This window comes from Nannospalax galili, unplaced genomic scaffold (genome assembly GCF_000622305.1).
Source record: "Nannospalax galili isolate Female #2095 unplaced genomic scaffold, S.galili_v1.0 scaffold278, whole genome shotgun sequence".
Taxonomy (NCBI): Eukaryota; Metazoa; Chordata; class Mammalia; order Rodentia; family Spalacidae; genus Nannospalax; species Nannospalax galili.
This window is the reverse complement of record NW_008347536.1, coordinates 6,292,658-6,312,527: the sequence shown is the minus strand read 5'-3', so window position 1 is coordinate 6,312,527 and position 19,870 is coordinate 6,292,658. Positions and strand designations below refer to the sequence as shown.

General features: G+C 41.2%; 1 protein-coding gene across 3 annotated transcripts in view; it reads left to right on the top strand.

Annotated features, from left to right (window-relative positions):
• Positions 1-4,970: 4,970 nt before the first annotated feature.
• Pcf11 (PCF11 cleavage and polyadenylation factor subunit) overlaps positions 4,971-19,870 on the top strand; it is a 27,766-nt gene continuing 12,866 nt past the window's right edge. Inside the window, exons 1-8 of one of the 3 annotated variants that reach the window (XM_008844190.3) lie at positions 4,971-5,487; positions 9,063-9,188; positions 10,889-11,077; positions 11,372-11,566; positions 13,096-14,213; positions 16,238-16,418; positions 16,526-16,616; positions 17,558-19,119. In XM_008844190.3, the coding sequence (XP_008842412.1) occupies positions 5,296-5,487; positions 9,063-9,188; positions 10,889-11,077; positions 11,372-11,566; positions 13,096-14,213; positions 16,238-16,418; positions 16,526-16,616; positions 17,558-19,119 (3,654 nt within the window). In that variant the 5' untranslated portion in view covers positions 4,971-5,295. Of the gene's footprint in view, positions 5,488-9,062; positions 9,189-10,888; positions 11,078-11,371; positions 11,567-13,095; positions 14,214-16,237; positions 16,419-16,525; positions 17,010-17,557; positions 19,120-19,870 lie in introns of all 3 variants that reach the window. The other 2 variants (XM_017800886.2, XM_029568867.1) reach the window with 2 other exon arrangements.

Sequence of the window (19,870 nt, the reverse complement as noted above, 5' to 3'; positions counted from 1 at the left end):
TTACTTTCTGAGCTCCTTGGCATCTGAGCATGGATATAAAGTCATCAGGTAGATTTCAATGATAATGTTTTGCACATCTATTAATTATTAAGGAGCAAAGCAACATCATTTTTTACTTAAGCACACAAAGCAGGCAACCCTAAGAATTTTTCAAGAAACAATATACACAGATGTAGCTCAGCAGTACCACGCTTGCCTAGCATGTATGAAATCCTGGACTTAGTGCCCAGCATTGGAGAGATAGAGGGGAGTGGAGGGAGGAAAAGAAGGGGAGGGAGAATGTAAATATACTTACCAAACCTGCAAGTTATCTTTTAAATATGAAAGTAGTGTCATTATGCCTTGCCTTTCTTTTCATTACTTAGTTTTGGTAGGTTAGCATATAATGTCATGGGTTTCATTCTGGAATTTTCATATACACATCTTTTAGTTTGAAACTTTTTAGTTTGAAACTCCTCTTTTGAGTTTTTATGGTTTTTATTTTATGTGTAGGAGTGTTTTGCCAGCATGTGTAGAAGTGCGCCTGTGTCATGTAATGCCTGCAGAGGTCAGAAGAGGATGTTGGATCCCCTGAAACTGTAGTTATGGATAGTCGTTATATTCCATCTGGGTGCTCAGAAACCAAAACCTGGGTCCTTTGCAAGAGCTGTCAGTGCTTTTAATCACTGAGCCATCTCTCTAGTCCCCCAACTTCTCTGAATCAGTCTCTCTGAAGACAAGACAGATAGCAGTGAAGCCTCATTTACAGGGGCACATAATCTTGTACTTGCAATTTTATATTTTATTTTGTTTTCTTTAAAGCCTTCTAAATTGTATATACTCTGCGTCCCTCAAAACTAAATCCATCAGAAGTTTGAGAGGCTAAGGCAGGAGAATCACTGCCAGCTTGGGATACATACTTCAAGGTTAGCCTGGGATACATAGATAAACCCTACTTGGGTATAGTTCAATTGTAGAGCATTTGACTTCATAGACAAATGCTGTTCAAAAAGAAATAAAACACTTAGATCCACTGTGTGTGTGTTTTCTGTTTTTATGAGAAAGTAATAGTTTATTTTACATGTATGAGTGTTTTGCCTGCATGTATGTAAGTGCTCCATGTGCATGCAATGTCCAAAGAGGCCAGAAGAGGGCAGTGGATTCCCTGGACCTGGAGTTAGCCACCATACTGATGCTGGGAATTGAGCCCAGGGCCTCTGGAAGAACAGCAAGTGTTCTTAATCACTGAGCCATCTCTCCAACCTTGAGAAAGTGATAAATTATTATATAATATGAAATATTTGTTTGAAATACTTTGAGAGTTTTGTTAGTATTACTTTGCTACATAGTTTTTGTTTTTAATCTATATTTGGAAGAAAATGCCAAATGATTAAGATAAATATTTGGCATCAACTTAAAAGAAATATTGTCCAAGCCGGGCATGGTGGTGCATACCTGAAATCCCAGCACTCTAGAAGCTGAGATAGGAAAACTGCCTCAAAGCCAGTGCCAGTTTAAGCTACAGAGTGAGACTCTGTCCCCAAATAATAAGAAAGGAGAGAAAAATAAAAGTTAAGAATGTTGTCTATTAAATCTTAAATCATATTTTTCTGCAGACAAGTGGAAAGATTGCTCTCAAAATTTGACTTTTTTTTTTTTTTTCTCTTTTTTGAGACAGGGTCTCTCTGTAGCCCCAGCTGGCTCAGAACTCGCTATGTAGACCAGGCTGGCTTCAAACTCACAGACATCTGCCTGCCTCTGCCTCCCAAGTACTAGGATTAAAGGCATGTGCCACCACACCTGGCTCAAAATTTAACTCTTAAGCCTTAAAATGATGAAGTCATTTGTGGAACATGGTTATCACACTGTTTGAACTGTTAACCATGCTTCCTCACTGATAGTTCCTTTCTGTCTCTGAAGTCTATAACATCAAGCCCAGCCTCTGTTCTAGTTTCTTAGCTAGCAGTGGAAAAGCAAAATGAAATTGGAAAGCCTTGATCAGGCAACTTTTAAATACTTATTGTGTATCTACTACATGATGTTAGAGCTTCATTTAGAGGCAATACTAGAATAGCTTAATTCTTGTCTTGTCTAAGCCACAAACTAAAAAAAACAAATGCTCTTAATTATATAGCATGGGGATTGTTCATTAAAGAATGTTCATATGCATGAAAGGAGCCTGTGATACTTTGTTTCAGAAGCAAATTACAAAATATGTATCTATATATCATTTAGAAAACACAAGAAAAATATCTATATATGTATCTATATACGTATATATCTATATAGATACAAATTATATATCTATATATATACATCATTTAGAAAACACAGGAAAAAAAACCACATTGTGTTTGTGTGTATGCTTATTGGAAAAAGCATGGAGCATGGAGGAATAAGCTTTAAATTGTGAACAATGAACATCTTGGCTGAGGGTAGAAAGGAAATTTTCTCTTTTTTTTTCTTTTCTTTTTTTGATATGGTCTCCATGTAGCCTCAGCTGGTCTGGAACTCTCTATGTAGAGCAGACTGGCCTCACTCTTAGAGAGATCTGCCTGTCTCTGCCTCTTGAGTAAGTACCGGGATTAATGGTGTTTCCCATTATTCTGGCAAAAAAAGCAAAACAACAAAAAAAACCCCACATTTTCTGTAACAAAGTTTAATGAGTAAATTTGTCTTTAAAATTACAAGACTATCAGAGGGCTATTTTTAAAAAAGATTTATTTTTATTATTTTTATTTTTATGTATGTGTGTGTCTATGTGAGTGAATGCTGAGTGAGGTGCCTATGGAGGCCAGGAGAGAGCTCTGGATCCATTGGAGTTGGTATTATAAGACGTTTGGAGCCAACCAAGTGGGTGCTGGGAACTGAACTCAGGTCCTCAGAAGACTAATTTTGCCCTGACCATTGGCCTCTAAGCTATAGGAACTTTAAAAATTATTATTATTTTTTACTGTTTTATGCCTGAATAGCACTGATACAACTATTGAAATCATAGACACATACTCAGCAGCCAGTCTCGCTCCCTCCCTCCCTCCCTTCTTCCTTCTTCCTTCCTTCTTTCTTTTTTTTTTTTTTTTTTTTTTTTTTGTCTTTTGTCTTTTTGAGACAGGGTCCTCCTCCCTGTAGCCCCAGCTGCCTGGAACTCCTATGTAGAGCAGGCTGGCCTTGAAGTAACACAGATCTGCCTTGGGAAGTGCTGGGACTAAAGGCAGGCGCCACCACGCCTGGCTCAGCAGTATTTCTTAATTTAAAATGCCTTTCCTGGTTTTACTTCTCATTTATATGCCCTATTATGCTAAGAACAAATGAAAAACAAAATTTAACCATACCGTATATTTTCATGCAACCTTTTTGTCATTTCTAACACTTTAAAGTTGCTAGGGAAAAAAAATCCAAGATCAAGTTCTTTTTTTGTTGTTCTTTGAGACAGGGTCTCCCTGTAGCTGGAGCTGGCCTGGAACTCACCATGTGGACTAGGCTGGCCTCCATCTCTCTGCCTGTGCTGGGATTAAAGGTGTGCGCCACTACCGGACTGAATTCTTTTTTTTTTTTTTAAATTAAAAAAAATATTTATTTATATATGTTTGTGGGTATCAACGGAGGCTAGAAGGAGATTGTAGGATCCCTTGGAGCTGGACATACAGGTGTTTGTGAGCCACCAGATGAGGTTGCTGGGATGCGAACCCAGGTTCTCATACAGCAGCGTAAGGGCTCTTAACTACCACAGCTCCAGTCCAACACTAATACTTAAGGGCAATTTCTTCCCCGTGTGGACGCCTGTTAATCCAGCACAGGAAGGCAGAGACAGGTTGGTCTCGGTGAGTTCCAGACCAGCTAGGGCTACACAGTGAGATCCTGTCTTTAAAAAAAATCCTTTCGAGTTCTAAGTATCACAGTACCTCTTGGGCCATTCAGGCAGTAGTGAAGCAAATTTTATTTTCAAGAACAAGGTAAACTACTTTGTGTATCATGAGGTATAGATTTTAGAGACCCGATTCTCGCTTTATGCATATGTACGTACAAAATATAGATTTTTTTCCATGTGCCCCAGCCACTGTATTTTTTCTATTTGGATTTTGACATAGGGTCTCACTACGTAGACCTGGCTTGGAACTCACTGTACAACCGAGCCTGGCCGAGTACTCACAGGTATTCGCCTGCATTCTGGAGACTGTCTCCATTAAAGCTGCATTCTAAGGTCTTTATGAACTACAGAACTTTTATAGATGGGATCTATTAGGCTCGTGGCTGGGTGTGTTTGTTGTGAATATCTTCCTAGAAATGTGAACGACCTCCTCAAAACATGTCCAACCGAGGGAAACGAAAGCTCTTAATAAAGGCATTTTCCTGGAGACTCAACTCCTGCAAGCCGGCCTGGGTGTTTTTATTAGTGTGGGAAGCCGCGTGTGGGGGTCGACTCCAGGAACTCCAGCCGGGTTCAGGGTAATCCGGGCGCATGCACCCCCGCCCAGAGCTAGACAGACATCTGGCCTAGGGTGGGCCCCACGGTGGGCCCCACCCAGGCTCTCGGGAGTACCTGAGACCTCGAGTGCTAGAGGCCGCCCGGCCCCCGCTCCCCGGCTCCCTCCCCACCTCCTCCCAGGCCTTGGCGACAGGCGGGAGGAAGATTGACGGGGCCAGCCAATGGCTGGAAGACTGCGGAGGGTGGGTAGAAAGGGAGTTGGCAGAGCTTTCTTAAACTGGTTGGGCTGGTCCTCGAGAACAGCCGTCCCCTATTGGCTTCCCTGCGTGGGTTGTTATGGTAACAAATGACCGAACAGTCACTTACGAACCAGCCAATGAGAACGCGCCGTCCTTCGCACCGAGCCTCCAGGCGGGAGGTGTTGCGAAAGCCGGTAGGGGCCGAGGAAGAAGGCGGTGCCAGGACGTCCTGCGGAAGGAGCGGGGGCGGGGCCTTTGACGCGCGCGGGCCAGCCAATCCCGCCTGCTGTTCCCAACGGCCACGCCCCTTTACCGCACATTTCCCCTCCCCTAGCTCATTTCGCACGACGCAGCGGTTGGGAACACAGACATTTTCGGAGCTGGAGCCGCCACCGCCGCCGCCATTTTGTGTCTGTGGAGAAAGAAGGTCCGGCGGCGGGTGGAAGTGGACGGAGATCCCCCGTGAGGCGGCGGCGTTTCTTCCCCGAGGTTCCCCCTGGGTCGTCCCCCATCCCCCCTCCGCGGTCAGCATGTGGTGAAGCCGGAGCCGCCGGAGACCCGGGGAGCGCGGCCGAGGCGTCGGAAGGGAGGCGGGGTGTCGAACGGCTTCAGCTTCGGCGGCGGCGGACCTCGGAGGGGGGCCGCGGCGCAATGTCAGAGCAGACGCCGGCCGAGGCCGGGGCTGCGGGGGCCCGGGAGGACGCCTGTCGGGATTATCAGTCGTCGTTGGAAGACCTGACCTTCAATAGCAAACCGCACATCAATATGCTGACCATTCTAGCCGAGGAGAACCTGCCCTTCGCCAAGGAGATCGTCTCTCTCATCGAGGCCCAAACCGCCAAGGTTTTTATACACCCCGCAGCCTCCTATTCTTCTAATACTCCCTGATCTTAGTGTCAGCCTCATCCCAGGTCTCGCTTCCATCCGCAGGGGGCCGGAGTTCCTTCTCTCCACTCCCCCCCCCACCCCGACTCAGGCTCGGTCCTTGGCCCAAGTTGGGAGCGTGGGCTCCCCGGGGGAGGGAGCGGGGAGGATGCAGGGTGGAGCCCCGTTTCCGCTCACCAGCTCCTATGTAGGCCACCCGGGTGTCTGTCCCCACGCTCGCACGCTTCGAGGACAGCCCTTTCGGAGGGGGGAAGGCCGAAGGCAGTTTGTGGTTTGGTCCAGTAAGAGTTAAAGCCAACCACCCTAAGCCCCTGGGACGGCGGGGAGGGGCTGTCCCCCAGTGTCCTTTTGAAGAGGTGTGCTCTGTGGGTTGGAAGGAGGCGAAGGGGGACCTGGGAGCGAGCTGTCGGCGGGCTGGGTTAGGGAATCGGCCCCGAGTGGAGCAGCGGCCTGTTAGCTCAACATGGCGCCTGCAAAGCACATGATGCGAAGGGAAGAGAGGAGAATCCATTCCCTGCCAGCCAGGCAGCTGCTCACACCCGTCTGCCCCATTTTGGGGTGGGGGGCTGTTAGATCCAACTTTCATTCTCCTTGGAGGGTCTGATTTGCCCCAAAGTAGGGAAGTTGGGCCGAGGGTGGGGTTTGGGTGTGGGGGAAAGAGCTCATCCAACCTGTAGGTGGAGAACCGGCCCAGTGGGTAACAAATACTCGGCAGTTTCTCTGGAAATTTCAGTCCCTCCTCTTCCTTCTCTCTTCTTCTCCCTTCCCTGATAGTGAAGGCTTGCTTTTCTTTGCCCCTTGACCGAAGTGGTCCTTGGCCACTGTACATTTCCCTGCAGTCTGACTCTTCTGGGGATTCATGGGAGCGATATGTCATTTAAGTCAAGTTACTGTTAAACTTAGTTCTAATGAGTTTTAACCGCTTCCCAGTTGTGCGTTTTAAGTTACTTTTCAAGCTTGTACTCACGGTTTAGTTTTTTTCTAGTTGTTAGTGATTGCAATTATCAGGATGAGCCTCCTTTTAGCAGAGTGAACCCCTTTTAAAAGGCCACTTTAACAACAACCACCAATATTGTTTAGAGACGGTTTCTGTCTAGTGTAAAACTGAGTGGTCTGACTCTAATAAATGGTTTTGAAATGTGTGACTGGTATTATAAAATTTGTGAATAAAACATATAAAATATGTATTTGTCTTTTTTATTTACCTTTGTAAGGTGTAGAATTTGTTTCCAAGAATTATTTTTACCTATGTGGTTGTGTGTTTTAAACAAAGTCGTTAAGTGACTTGGGTTCATTCTTCTTTAGGTTCCATCCACTCTTTGGGTAAATCAGTTCACAAGATAACACGGTTTCAGGTGGTCCTTTCATACCTTAATTTAAAGAGGGGGAAAAAGTTTATTTTTTTAAGGGCTCAACAAATTTATCATGTTCATTTTGACAGCTAAAACATGTCTTCATTCACTTTTTTCCTGTTGAATGTCTGTGAAACATGTTTTTAAAGTATGAGATTTAAGAAGGAAGTGTTCCTCATACTCGTTTTGTTGGAAACCACATACATTTGGAGGAGAAACTTAGTTTTTGCCATGTTGAAGGCTTAACATTAAGTGTCTTTAAAAAAAAAAACACCACTTGCATTTTTACGAAAAAGTTTTCAAAATCTAACTTGTATTTTGGGTATTGGTGTGTTCCACAGTACCTAATATGTAGCAGCTCAGATTGCCACTCACAAAACAGCTTCCTCCCTGCTTTTTAATGGATCTTCAAGACCTTCGAGAACTGAAAACTCAGACTGTTATTGATCACATAAACTTTGTGTTTGTGTGTCCATTACACAAAGTGGTGAAAATAGGCGGATTATTTGCTGGTGAAAGTTTTTGGGCACATGCTTTCTGGTTATTTTTATAAAGCCAGACTAAAGAAGATGTGAGTCACTTTGTGGGAACAATCTTACCTGGGCTGGGGTTGAGGGCGAGGGGAGGGTTTTCATCATTTGGTAGCATCTGGCTTGGTTTTTTTAGTGTCTGGAAGTGAATGTTTGTGTCCTTATTCTTTAGCTTCTCAGCAATTCTAAGTGTAAGGATTCACACCTAATTTGACTCTTCCCATTAAGATACCAGTAGTGAAAAAAACCTATCAGGACTAAACTTGTACAATAAAACTAGCCTCCTGAACAGATTGTGGTGTTAAAAGAGCCTGTTTATCTTCCTAAGTACAATAATTACCTAAAATGGTGTAAAACAAGACATGGTAAGGTAAAGACACAGCAATAAAGCATTTGACGTGTTGACTTAATAGCTTGCCCACATGCAGTGGCCTTGTGAACCCTTTTATTAGCACCTTAAAAGAAGTTTTTCATAGTTATTCAAAGGTTTCTTTAGCCAACTTTAGTTGTAAAGCTATCCAAAGCAAGAGCATTTCCACACACTTGTAAGGCAATTGGTTTTGTGTCCTCTATCCAGAACTGTGAGCCTGCCCTAGCTGTAGGTAGCTATGGGTAAGTGTTCAGTTAGGTTCATATACACAAGGGGTACGGGTAACTGGGGGTTCACTTCAGTTTTGTTTTTAAATCCTGGGTACTCCTGTGGAGTCAGAGTTAACTGCTTATATGGCATGTCCTAGTGCTCCTCAACAAGTCTGTGAACCTGCTGATGCTTTCTGGAAGCTTGCTGTGCCTTCTGAAAGCCAGTGGTGGGTAGGCATTGCAGTTAATGGGCATCTTGTACCTTGGAAGGGTTACCTTTATCGGCCTCAAACACAGTGGCTCAGCACAAATTTAGAACCCCTGGTTTGTGCATATCAGAGGAGAGATATTTCGACGGAGAGTTCATGCTGTGAAGAAAATCTTCAGGAGATCCAGGTTTCCAGAGTCAAGTTGAACCTGATTTCCCTGACTCAGCGGCTTCTCTATCCTGTTTGTCTTGTATCAGAACCAAACTTGCACCTTCCTGCCTATTCATGTGCAAGTTCGAAGTGTCTTGCCATTGATTTTGTATGTGAAGTGTGTTTAATCTCTTTATTCATTTGGATTATAGAAAAATAATCCTAATGATTTTATAGGTAACAAAGCTTCATAGACTTGAACATATAAAATTACCCAGCAAACCAGGGTTTCTGCCAGAGCTCCTTACTGCATTGAGTCTAGGTGTAACATAAGTATGGATCCCAAAGCTGGCACTTAGAATACAGAAAATATTTTTCCTTCTTTTATTGTCCAGAGCTGTGAGCCTGCCATAGCTGTAGGCCTTTTGAACACACCTTTTTACTACATGCACATGAAATTATGATGAGTATTAAACCAGTACTAGAGATTATTTTTCTCGTAATTCTGAGCTCTTCTTGTGCCCAACTAAAAAAACATTAAGAGACAAGTACTTGAACACTTAGATGTTTCATAAAGTTTACATAACCAATTCAAAAGTATTTTGTACCAACAAAAATAGAGGTCTATATTGTAGGTTTAAATACTTTTTAAAAAGTAATTCTTTGGTGGCAATTCTTTATACTAAACTTGTCAGTTTCTTTTTATTACTCAGGCTCCTTCCTCAGAGAAGCTTCCTGTCATGTACCTTATGGATTCTATCGTGAAAAACGTTGGAAGAGAGTATCTCACTGCCTTTACTAAAAATCTAGTTGCCACATTTATTTGTGTGTTTGAAAAGGTATATATATATATACATATATATATAAATATATATATTTAGAAACACTTGATTTGTAAATGTGTTCCGGAATAATAAATACTTGCCTTGTGTTGGGTTTTCTTGGGTGGTGGAAAGTTTCATTCTTTTGGACATTTGTTGTCAAGTACCTTTTCAAGGAAAGTGTTTTTATGTTAGATCCTTAAAATAGATCCTGGGGTTTAATCCAAGATTATAATACTTTTATTTACTTTTAGAATTGTGGAGTTTTTAAATTTGGGCACTGTTAATGTGAAGATGTTAATCTGTAGAATGGGCAGAATGCTAAAACTCTAGTTTCACAGTTTAATTTCTAGTGTTGGGGAGGGGGATGTGTAATACTCCTGTGTGCCTCAGTTCTCTGATTTCTGAATCCCTCTCCCATGTTCTTTGGACATTGTTGCTATGTTAAACTCCCATTTCATGTGAATGCTGTAGGTGTGTGTGAATGGTGGGCCAGTTCAATTGCTTATGGTTCTTTTGGAGCTACTTTACTCCCTTTTAGTGCTTGGGAGAAAGGCTAGTTAGTGTCCATAGAGAGCATTCCTTGGTGACAATGTAATTGGTATTTTGGTTAGCAGGAGTATTTTTCAGAGGTAATTCTTTGCTTGTTAGGCCTTATCTTTCACGCTGAGCAGATGGGTACTTCAAGGCATTTAGGTTTAGAATTGTTTACTAACAATTTGCAGTTGATGTTACATTTTATAATTGTACTTGTATAGTTGGACATCCCTTACAGCTGTGAAAATGGGAGAATTGGGTAGGAGTTTTTTCATAGAAAAAACTCAGCATTAGGCCTTATTTAAGTGGCCAGAAAAAGTGTATACAAGAGTAATTTGGAAAGCTTTATTTCAGATATTACTAAAAAGTTTCTGTAGTGTGTATATTTATAGATCTTTGCTAAATACTGCTTATCTGAGGCTAAGGGGAAGTCAGCTTTGTACTAAGGAATTGAGGGGAACTTAACCTGATTTCAGTTTGAGTATGTTCAAATTATTTGGATGTTTGGTATGATAATTTTACTGAATCTAACTTAAATTTTATTACAGTTGATAATAATGATCTTGTAGTAAATATATTCTCTAAAGGCACAAATATAGTTAAAGCCTAAAGTCAAAAAATTATCTTGTCAAGTTTTTAACTAGGTTTTTTTGTTTTCTGAAAATTATTACACCCATTACAGATATGAGCAGAGGTTATATAATGCTCATCCATGGTTGAGACTTTGAGTTTCAATTCTTAGGGTGTCTTCTATACCCAAAATAGCATTTCATTGGTATAATCATAGTATATTGCATTAGATTGGTTAATTTTACGTTTTTAACTTTATGCTGTTAATAAATACTTGGATAAAATTTTAGCTATCAGGCAAACCATTTACTGACTTTTATTCAGTGAGTTTATTAGGCATACTCTATCAAGCCTTGAAATGCAGAGAAAAACTTGCCTGGTTGCTTGCATGGAAGTCTAGTAGACAGCTGCTATTTTTCCTGATTTTTTTTTTTTTCAAAGACGTATTTTATTAACTTTGTGACAAAGTGCCAACTTAGTAAGTTATTACTGTGGTATATATGTACAGATGGGTAATGTGTCCATATATGAAATAGCAAGGAACTTTATTCTTAATATATATAACATTCTATAGTAACTTAACAAGCCATAGAATTGTTTTGTTGTTCTAGGTGGATGAAAATACTAGAAAAAGTTTATTTAAATTACGTTCTACATGGGATGAAATATTCCCTTTGAAGAAACTTTATGCCTTGGATGTCAGAGTCAATTCATTAGATCCTGCTTGGCCTATTAAACCTCTGCCCCCTAATGTGAATACATCTAGTATCCATGTGAATCCTAAATTTTTAAATAAATCGGTAAGTCTCTATATGAATGATACATATTAGTACAATTTGACTGTCAAGTGCTAACTTCTCTAAACTTGCCACAAAACAAAAATAGAGTCAGTTTAGTTTGGAAAAGTAATAAATATGTATGTGTTATCTTGGCTTGTTATGTAATATTTACCATTTTGTTACTGAAGATTTCTCTATGTAATCTGCATGATTATTTGTGCCTATCAGTTAAGTGTGAAGTTGATAATTTTCAGTTGACATTTAACTTCTTTCTTAGCTATAATGTTTCTCTTAACAAAGTATTTTTTCTTATAGCCTGAGGAGCCTTCAACACCTGGCACAGTGGTCAGTTCCCCCAGTATCTCAACTCCTCCAATTGTACCTGACATACAAAAGAATCTTACCCAAGAACAACTAATAAGGCAACAGTTACTGGCAAAACAAAAACAGTTGTTAGAACTTCAGCAGAAAAAGCTGGAGCTTGAGTTGGAACAAGCTAAGGCACAATTGGTAAGTAGGGGAGATTTGATACTTAAATATTTTAAACATTTTCCAATCAGGAAGTAATTGTTGAATTGTATAATGTTGTTTTATTGATAATGTATTCTTTTATAAATTACCATGTTTAATAAACCAAATTTTTATATCCTTAATAGATTATTAACTGTATGCTTTTCTTCTAAGTGTTTTCTATTAGAGTGCTATCTTTTTTTTTTTTTGGTCTTTTTGAAACAAGGTCTTCCTGTAGCCCAGCTGGCCTGGAACTCACTATGTAGACCAGGCTGGCCTTGAACTCACAGAGTTCAAGAGCCTCTGCCTCACAAGTGCTGGGACCCCCACACCCAGCTTAGATTGTTATCTTAGGGGGCTGCAGATAAAGCTCAGTTGGTACTAGGTTTGATGTGCATTGCCCATACAACTGGTTACAGTGGTACAAGCCAATAATCCCAACAGTTGGGAAATAGAGGCAGAAGGATCAGAAATTCAAGGTCATCCTTGGCCATGTCAAGTTTGAGACCAGCATGAGACTATGTCTCAAAATACTAGGAAAAAAATACAATTTTATAGGATAGCTGTGTAGTTTTGTTATCATTATCTTAATATGGACTTAATTTTTCAGTCCTAAGATGGTGTGTTGTGGTAAATGGTTTTGAATAATGTTTTATGAATTTCATGAACAAACCAAGCTTCTAAAAGTCTACAAAAAGTGATAAATTTAAAGGGAGCTGGGTGATGAAAAAATTAAAGGGGGCTGGGCGTGGTGGCACACACCTGTAGTCCCAGCACTTGAGAGGCAGAAGCAGGCGGATCTCTGAGTTGGAGGCCAGTCTGGTCTACGTAGCGAGTTTCAGGCCATCTGGGGCTACAGGGAGACCCTGTCTGAAAAAAACAAAAAAGGCACGAGAACATGTATTTTATGCAAATTTTTATATTAAAAACTATAGTTACTTATTTGAGACTGACAAGGTCCAGGAAGACAGAATTTTAAAGAATTTTTTACTGTAATATTTTGGGAGAAACTGTATCTCATGACATTTGAATTTAATTACAGTGATTCTGACTCTTGTGCAGAGTTGTTGGAGTTAAGTAATTTCTGAGCAACAATCTGGTCTAGAATCTGAATAGTTAGGGAAAGGGATTTTTTTTTTTCTTCATTATATTTAGAAATTATATTCTAAAACCACAAAGTAAAGAACTGATAAAAAAAGTAACATCATTTAGGTATTTGGACTTTTTTTTCCATTCTTTTTATATATTAGAAGGATATAGTATTGCTAGGTGTGGTGGCACCTGGGCAGAGGCAGACAGATCTCTGTGAGTTTGAGGCCAACCTGGCCTACATAGCGAGTTCCAGGCCACCCGGGGCTGTACAGTGAGAGCTGTCGTAAAAAACAAACCAAAAGAAGTGGACAGTGTTAAGAGTATTGAGGAAATGATTTGTTGAAAGCATTGAAGTCTTTATTGATGTCAAGGAAATGAAGTAGTCTGCATATTTTCTAGTATTAACATGAACGTGTATTTATGTATTTGTATTTCAGGCAGTATCTCTTAGCGTTCAGCAGGAGACAGCCAACTTGGGTCCTGGATCAGCACCATCTAAATTACATGTTTCACAAATTCCCACTATGACAGTTAAAACTCCCCATCAGGTTCCTGTGCAACCTGACAAAAGCCGACCAGGCCCATCCTTACAAATCCAAGATTTGAAAGGAACTAACCGGGATCCCCGTCTTAACAGGATGAGCCAACATTCTTCTCATGGCAAAGAACAGAGTCATAGGAAAGATTTTGTAATGAACACATTAAACCAGTCTGATACTAAAACAAGTAAAACTGTACCCTCTGAAAAAGTAAATTCATCCAAGCAAGAAAAAAGCAAATCAGGTGAAAAAATAACCAAGAAAGAACTTGACCAGTTAGATTCTAAATCTAAATCTAAATCTAAATCACCATCACCTTTGAAAAACAAATTATCCCACACTAAAGACTTGAAAAATCAAGAATCTGAAAGTATGAGGTTGTCTGATATGAACAAAAGAGACCCCAGATTAAAGAAACATCTTCAGGATAAAACCGATGGTAAAGATGAAGATATAAAAGAAAAGAGAAAAACTGCAGACAAAAAAGATAAAGATGAGCATGTGAAATCATCTGAACACAGACTGATTGGAAGTAGAAGTAAAATAATAAATGGCATTGTCCAAAAACAGGACATGGTAACAGAAGAACTGGAAAAACAGGGGACAAAACCAGGGAGATCTAGTACTAGAAAGCGATCAAGATCAAGATCACCCAAGTCTCGGTCACCAATTATACATTCCCCAAAGAGAAGAGATAGGCGGTCACCCAAACGAAGGCAAAGAAGTATGTCACCAACCTTGACACCCAAAGCTGGAAAGATTCGTCAGTCAGGACTTAAACAGTCACATATGGAAGAGTTTACGCCACCTTCCAGGGAAGAAAGAAATGTTAAGAGAAGTACTAAACAGGACGTTCGAGATCCAAGACGATTGAAAAAAATGGATGAGGAGCGACCACAAGAAACTGCAAGTCAGCATTCTATGAAGTTGGGTGCTGAACCAAAGGAGAATATAGAAAACTGGCAAAGTTCCAAGTCTGCCAAAAGATGGAAATCGGGTTGGGAAGAAAATAAAAGGTATGATGTAAAATTTCTTTGTTTGGAGACAGAGTCTCTGTAGTCCTAGCTGGCCTGGATCTCCCAGAGATCCTCCCGTCACTGTTATGCGAGGACTAAAGGCGTGTGCCACCACACCAGCCTTTCTAATTTTTTTTAAAGACAGGGTCTTAATACTTTATGTCAGGGTGTCTTGAACTCACTAAGTGTAGCCCAGGTTGGCCTCAATCTCATAGCAGTTCTCTTGTCTTTGCCTCCTGAATGCTGGGATTCCAGGTGTGATACATCATCCCTGTATTAGCATTATTAGCAGTGACTTTTTTTCCTTTTTTGAGACGGGTTCTCACTGTATAGCCCTGGATGGCTCAGAACTCGATATGCAGGTCAGGCTGACCTCATACTTACAGGGATCCACTTGCCTTTGCCTTACGAGTTTGTGCCACCATGCTTAGCTAGAGTATGCATAGAATATGTGATAGTGTTAACTTCCTACAAAATATTTATTGGATGTAATTATTTTCTTCTTAGAATCCTGTGAATACCATCATTACTCCTATTTTTACGAAGATACTGAAGTTTAGAGAGATTTACTAATGTCCCTGAGGTTGTATGTTTAGGATATGTAAGAATCAAAGTTGGTTTTCTTTTTTTGTTTGTTTTTTGGGGGGTCTTTTTTGAGACAGTCTCCCCGTAGCTTCAGCTGGCTTGGAACTCACTATGTAGACCAGGCTGGCCTCAAACTCACAGTCTGCCTGCCTTTGTCTCCTGGGTGCTGGGATTAGAGACCTGCACCACCATGCCCACCAAGTGACTTTTTGTGTTTTGTTTTGTTTTTTGTTATTTTGCAGCAGGGTCTAGCTCTGTAACGCAGGTAGGCCTGGAGCGTGCTAATTTGAATTCATGATTCTTCTGTCTAAGCCTGTTTTCTTTTTGTTATTATTGTTTGTTTTTGTTTTGGGGGGTGGTAGGGCTTGGGAGTTAAACCTGGGACTTTGTACATGCCAGACAAGCATTCTCTGTGAACTAAATCTTTAACCTCTAAGAATCAGCATTCTTACCTGATCAGAAAGTAATGTTGATTTCCCTTTCAAAATATATCTAGAATCTGATCATTCCTCTATCTGTCCAGTTCTATCCGCACTACACAAACCTCTACCAACTCTTGCTTAAATTACTATGAGAGCTGCAGCTTGTTTTATTTTTTTTTTTTTTTTGAGACAGGGTCTCCCTAAAGCCCCAGCTGTCCTGAAACTCACTATGTAGACCAGGCTGGCCTTGAACTCACAGAGATCCTCCTGCCTCAGCCTCCCAAGTGCTGGGATTAAAGGCATGTGCCACCACGCCCAGCTATTATTTTTATGTGTACGAGTGTATGGCCTGCATGTATGTGGGTGCACCCGTGTCACGCAATGCCATGGAGGTCAGAAGAGGGCTTCGGATTCCCCTAGAACAGGAGTTAAGGACTGTTTGTAGCCGCCATGTGGGTGCTGGGAATCGAACCTGGGTCCTTCCTCTGCAAGAGCAGTCCGTGCTCTTAACTGCTGAGCCATCTCTCTAGCCCTCAGCATTACATTTTAAGCAGATCCTTAAATGTGGGTTTGAGGTTTTTAATTTTTTTAAAAAATTGTTTTTTATTTTATGTATATGAGTGTATTGCCTGCATGTTTGTATTACACCCATGCTGTGCACTTGGAGGTCAGAAGAAGGTGTTGGATCCCCTGGAACTGGAGTTATGGATGGTTGTTAGCCACCATGTGAGTGCTAGGAATAGAACTTGGGTCCTCTGTAAGAGCCGTCAGTGCTCTTAACTGCAGAGCCATCTCTCCAGCCCCATTAATTAATTTTAAATTTTTTGAGGGTCTAGGTATGCAGCCCTTCCTGGATTCATGTGCCTCTTCCTCCCAAGTCCTAGGATTAAAGGTGTGTGCCACTGCTCTCATTCTGGAGTTTCTATGTAGACCAGGCTGGCCTCAAACTCAAAATCTGCCTGCTTTGCCATCCTTTTAGCTAATGCTTAAAATAACATGTTGCTTTTGTGGTTTCAGCTTACAGCAGGGTGATGAACATAGTAAGTCTCCTCATCTAAGGCATAGGGAGAGCTGGTCAAGCACTAAAGGAATCTTGTCACCTCGAGCCCCAAAGCAGCAGCATCGATTAAGTGTAGATGCCAATCTTCAGATTCCTAAAGAGTTAACTCTTGCAAGCAAAAGAGAATTACTTCAAAAGGTAGTTACCATGATTAATCCCATGTAGCCATTACTGTCTTTTGTCTAATTTTTTGTAAGTATTTTTATATTTAAAATATATAATATCATCTTATCACCCCTATGCAGACGAGTGAACGTTTAGCTTCTGGTGAAATTACACAGGATGAGTTCCTTGTTGTTGTGCATCAAATTCGACAGCTATTTCAGTATCAAGAAGGTAAACATAGATGCAATGTGCGGGATAGTCCTACAGAAGAAAATAAAGGTGGATTAAAAAAGAAACCTCTCTTATCTGATGCTGAATTAACCTACTATGAACATAAAGCAAAACTGAAAAGGACACAGGTTCAGCATTCATTTCCAAGACTTGATCTCTTAGATCCTGATATTTTTGACTACCCTTTGACTGATGCCTTGTTGTCTGGAATAGAATGTGAGCCATCCAAAAGTAAACATGCAAGTAGGAATAGTGGAGCACAGTTTGACAGAAAAGAACAATTTAGTGAAAGAGCAAGACGTCTTTCTCCTATATCTGGGAGTCGTACTTATGCTGAGAATCTTTCACCCCATGAGGGCCGGAGAAGACATGACGAACAAGTCTCTGCTAAAGGTAGAAAAAGTTAAATCAGATTATGCCTATTGAATCACACAGCAGTGAAGGGAAAATGAACAAGCTAAGTGGGGATGGATCTTAATCACTGTTCAGACTATCGTGTGTGTGTGTGTGTGTGTGTGTGTGTGTGTGTGTGTGTGTGTTGCTTTTTTCCCTCCCCGTGGAAAGGGAAGGGAGCTAATATTTTACAAGGTCAGTTATGTCAGGGACTTCACTAGGTTCTTTTTATATTTAATTTGATTAAATATTCCAAACAACCCAATGAAATATAATCCTAATTTTACAAATAGGACACAAAGCTAGAGGTGCGAAATTAACTTGCTCTCAAAGTCAAGTAAGTACCTTGACAGGATGGGAATTTTTTTATCCCCAGGTATATCTGAATCAAAAGGGCATCATTTAAACCTACAGTTGCTGTCTCTTCTCTACCTTCTAATATAGTGAGATAGTTTATGTCTTTGGATAAATATTTATGTTATAAAAAGACTTTAAGATAATGTGATATAAACTGTTATAGTGAAAATGTTTTTTTTCCTTTTTAAAAGGTGTACGTGAAGAACAGAGATCTCCATTCAATGACCGTTTTCCGCTTAAGCGACCTAGATATGAAGATTCAGATAAACCATTTGTAGATAGCCCAGCATCAAGATTTGCTGGCCTCGATACAAATCAGCGACTTACAGCTTTAGCTGAAGATCGACCATTATTTGATGGACCTGGTAGGCCGTCAGTACCAAGAGATGGCCCAGCCAAGATGATTTTTGAAGGACCTAATAAATTAAGCCCTAGAATTGATGGACCTCCTACACCAGGTTCTCTTCGGTTTGATGGGTCGCCAGGACAAATGGGGGGAGGAGGCCCTATGAGATTTGAAGGACCACAAGGTCAGATAGGTGGTGGGTGCCCTTTGAGATTTGAAGGCCCTCCAGGTCCAGTCGGAGCGCCCTTGCGGTTTGAAGGGCCAATTGGTCAAGCAGGAGGTGGTTTTCGGTTTGAAGGTTCTCCTGGTCTTAGGTTTGAGGGATCTGCAGGTGGCTTGCGATTTGAAGGACCAGGGGGTCAGCCTGTTGGTGGTCTCAGATTTGAAGGACATCGTGGTCAGCCTGTGGGTAATCTAAGGTTTGAGGGACCTCATGGACAGCCTGTGGGTGGTCTTAGATTTGATAATCCCCGAGGTCAGCCTGTAGGTGGTCTTAGATTTGAGGGTGGTCATGGTCCATCAGGGGCTGCAATTAGGTTTGAAGGACCTCATGGTCAGCCAGGTGGTGGTATCAGATTTGAGGGCCCTTTGCTACAGCAAGGAGTTGGAATGAGATTTGATGGTCCCCATGGTCAGTCTGTAGCTGGTCTGAGATTTGAAGGGCAACATAATCAACTAGGTGGGAACCTTAGATTTGAGGGTCCACATGGTCAGCCTGGGGTTGGGATTAGGTTTGAAGGACCTTTAGTTCAACAAGGAGGTGGAATGAGATTTGAGGGTCCTTCAGTACCAGGAGGTGGCCTGAGAATTGAAGGGCCTTTGGGTCAAGGTGGTCCTAGATTTGAAGGTTGTCACTCACTAAGGTTTGATGGGCAGCCAGGTCAGCCATCACTTTTGCCAAGATTTGATGGATTACATGGCCAGCCAGGTCCTAGATTTGAAAGAACTGGTCAGCCAGGACCACAGAGATTTGATGGACCACCTGGACAGCAGGTTCAACCAAGATTTGATGGTGTACCTCAAAGATTTGATGGTCCACAGCACCAGCAAGGATCAAGGTTTGATATTCCTCTTGGTCTACAAGGTACACGATTTGACAGTCATCCTTCACAAAGGATTGAGTCGGTATCTTTCAATCAGACTGGCCCATATAATGATCCACCTGGCAATGCTTTTAATGCTCCATCTCAAGGACTACAGTTCCAAAGACATGAACAAATATTTGATTCACCTCAAGGACCAAATTTTAATGGACCACATGGCCCTGGAAACCAGAATTTCTCAAGTCCCCTTAACAGAACTCCTGGACACTATTTTGATGAAAAGAATCTTCAGAGTTCTCAGTTTGGAAACTTTGGCAGTTTACCTGCTCCAATGCCAGTAGGAAATATTCAGACACCTCAACAGGTAAGTCTGTTTTAGTTATTCTAAAAGATTATGGTATTCATAAGTAGATAAGCCAGAAAAATGTATACTTTTTCTTTTTGAGAGAGTTATGTACATCTAGGCTGGTCTCAAACCCCTTTGTAGCCAAGGCTGAGGTGTGGGTTTTTTTTTTTTTTTTTTTAATGTTCCAGGATTCTAAGGTTATAAGAAGATCATAGTTTATTATGTAGGTTGGAAAGAAGTTCTTAATGTACTCCAAACCCTGTGTGCTAGGGCAGAGGATCAAAGTTTTTGGGGGATTGAAACTTGCAACTTAATCCAAAATGATTTTAGCTTTTTCAAGATACAGAGAACTTTTTTTGCCTTTTCCTCCTCCACCCTTCTAGAGAACTTTCTTTGTTTTTTTCCTTCCCTTCATTTTCTCCTTCCTCTCTTCTTTTTGAGATTGGCGGGGGGGGGGGGGGGGCTCTCATTATGTAGCCCTGACTAGCCTCAAACTCACAGAGATCCACCTGCCTCTACCTCCAGATCACCCTTGTCCAGAGAACTATTTCCAGCTTCTGCTTTTCCACCTTTCTTCCCAGCTTAAATGTGCATTGGTTTTTATTTCATATTTTTTGAGACAGGGTCTCATTTAGCCCTGGCTTATACTGAATTGTGTGTGGCAGACGATGATGTCCCTCTGAGGTGCTGGGATTACAGGCATGCACCAGTATGCCCACTGTATTCAGTGCTGGGGATCCAACCAAGGGCTTTGGGCATGATAGATGGA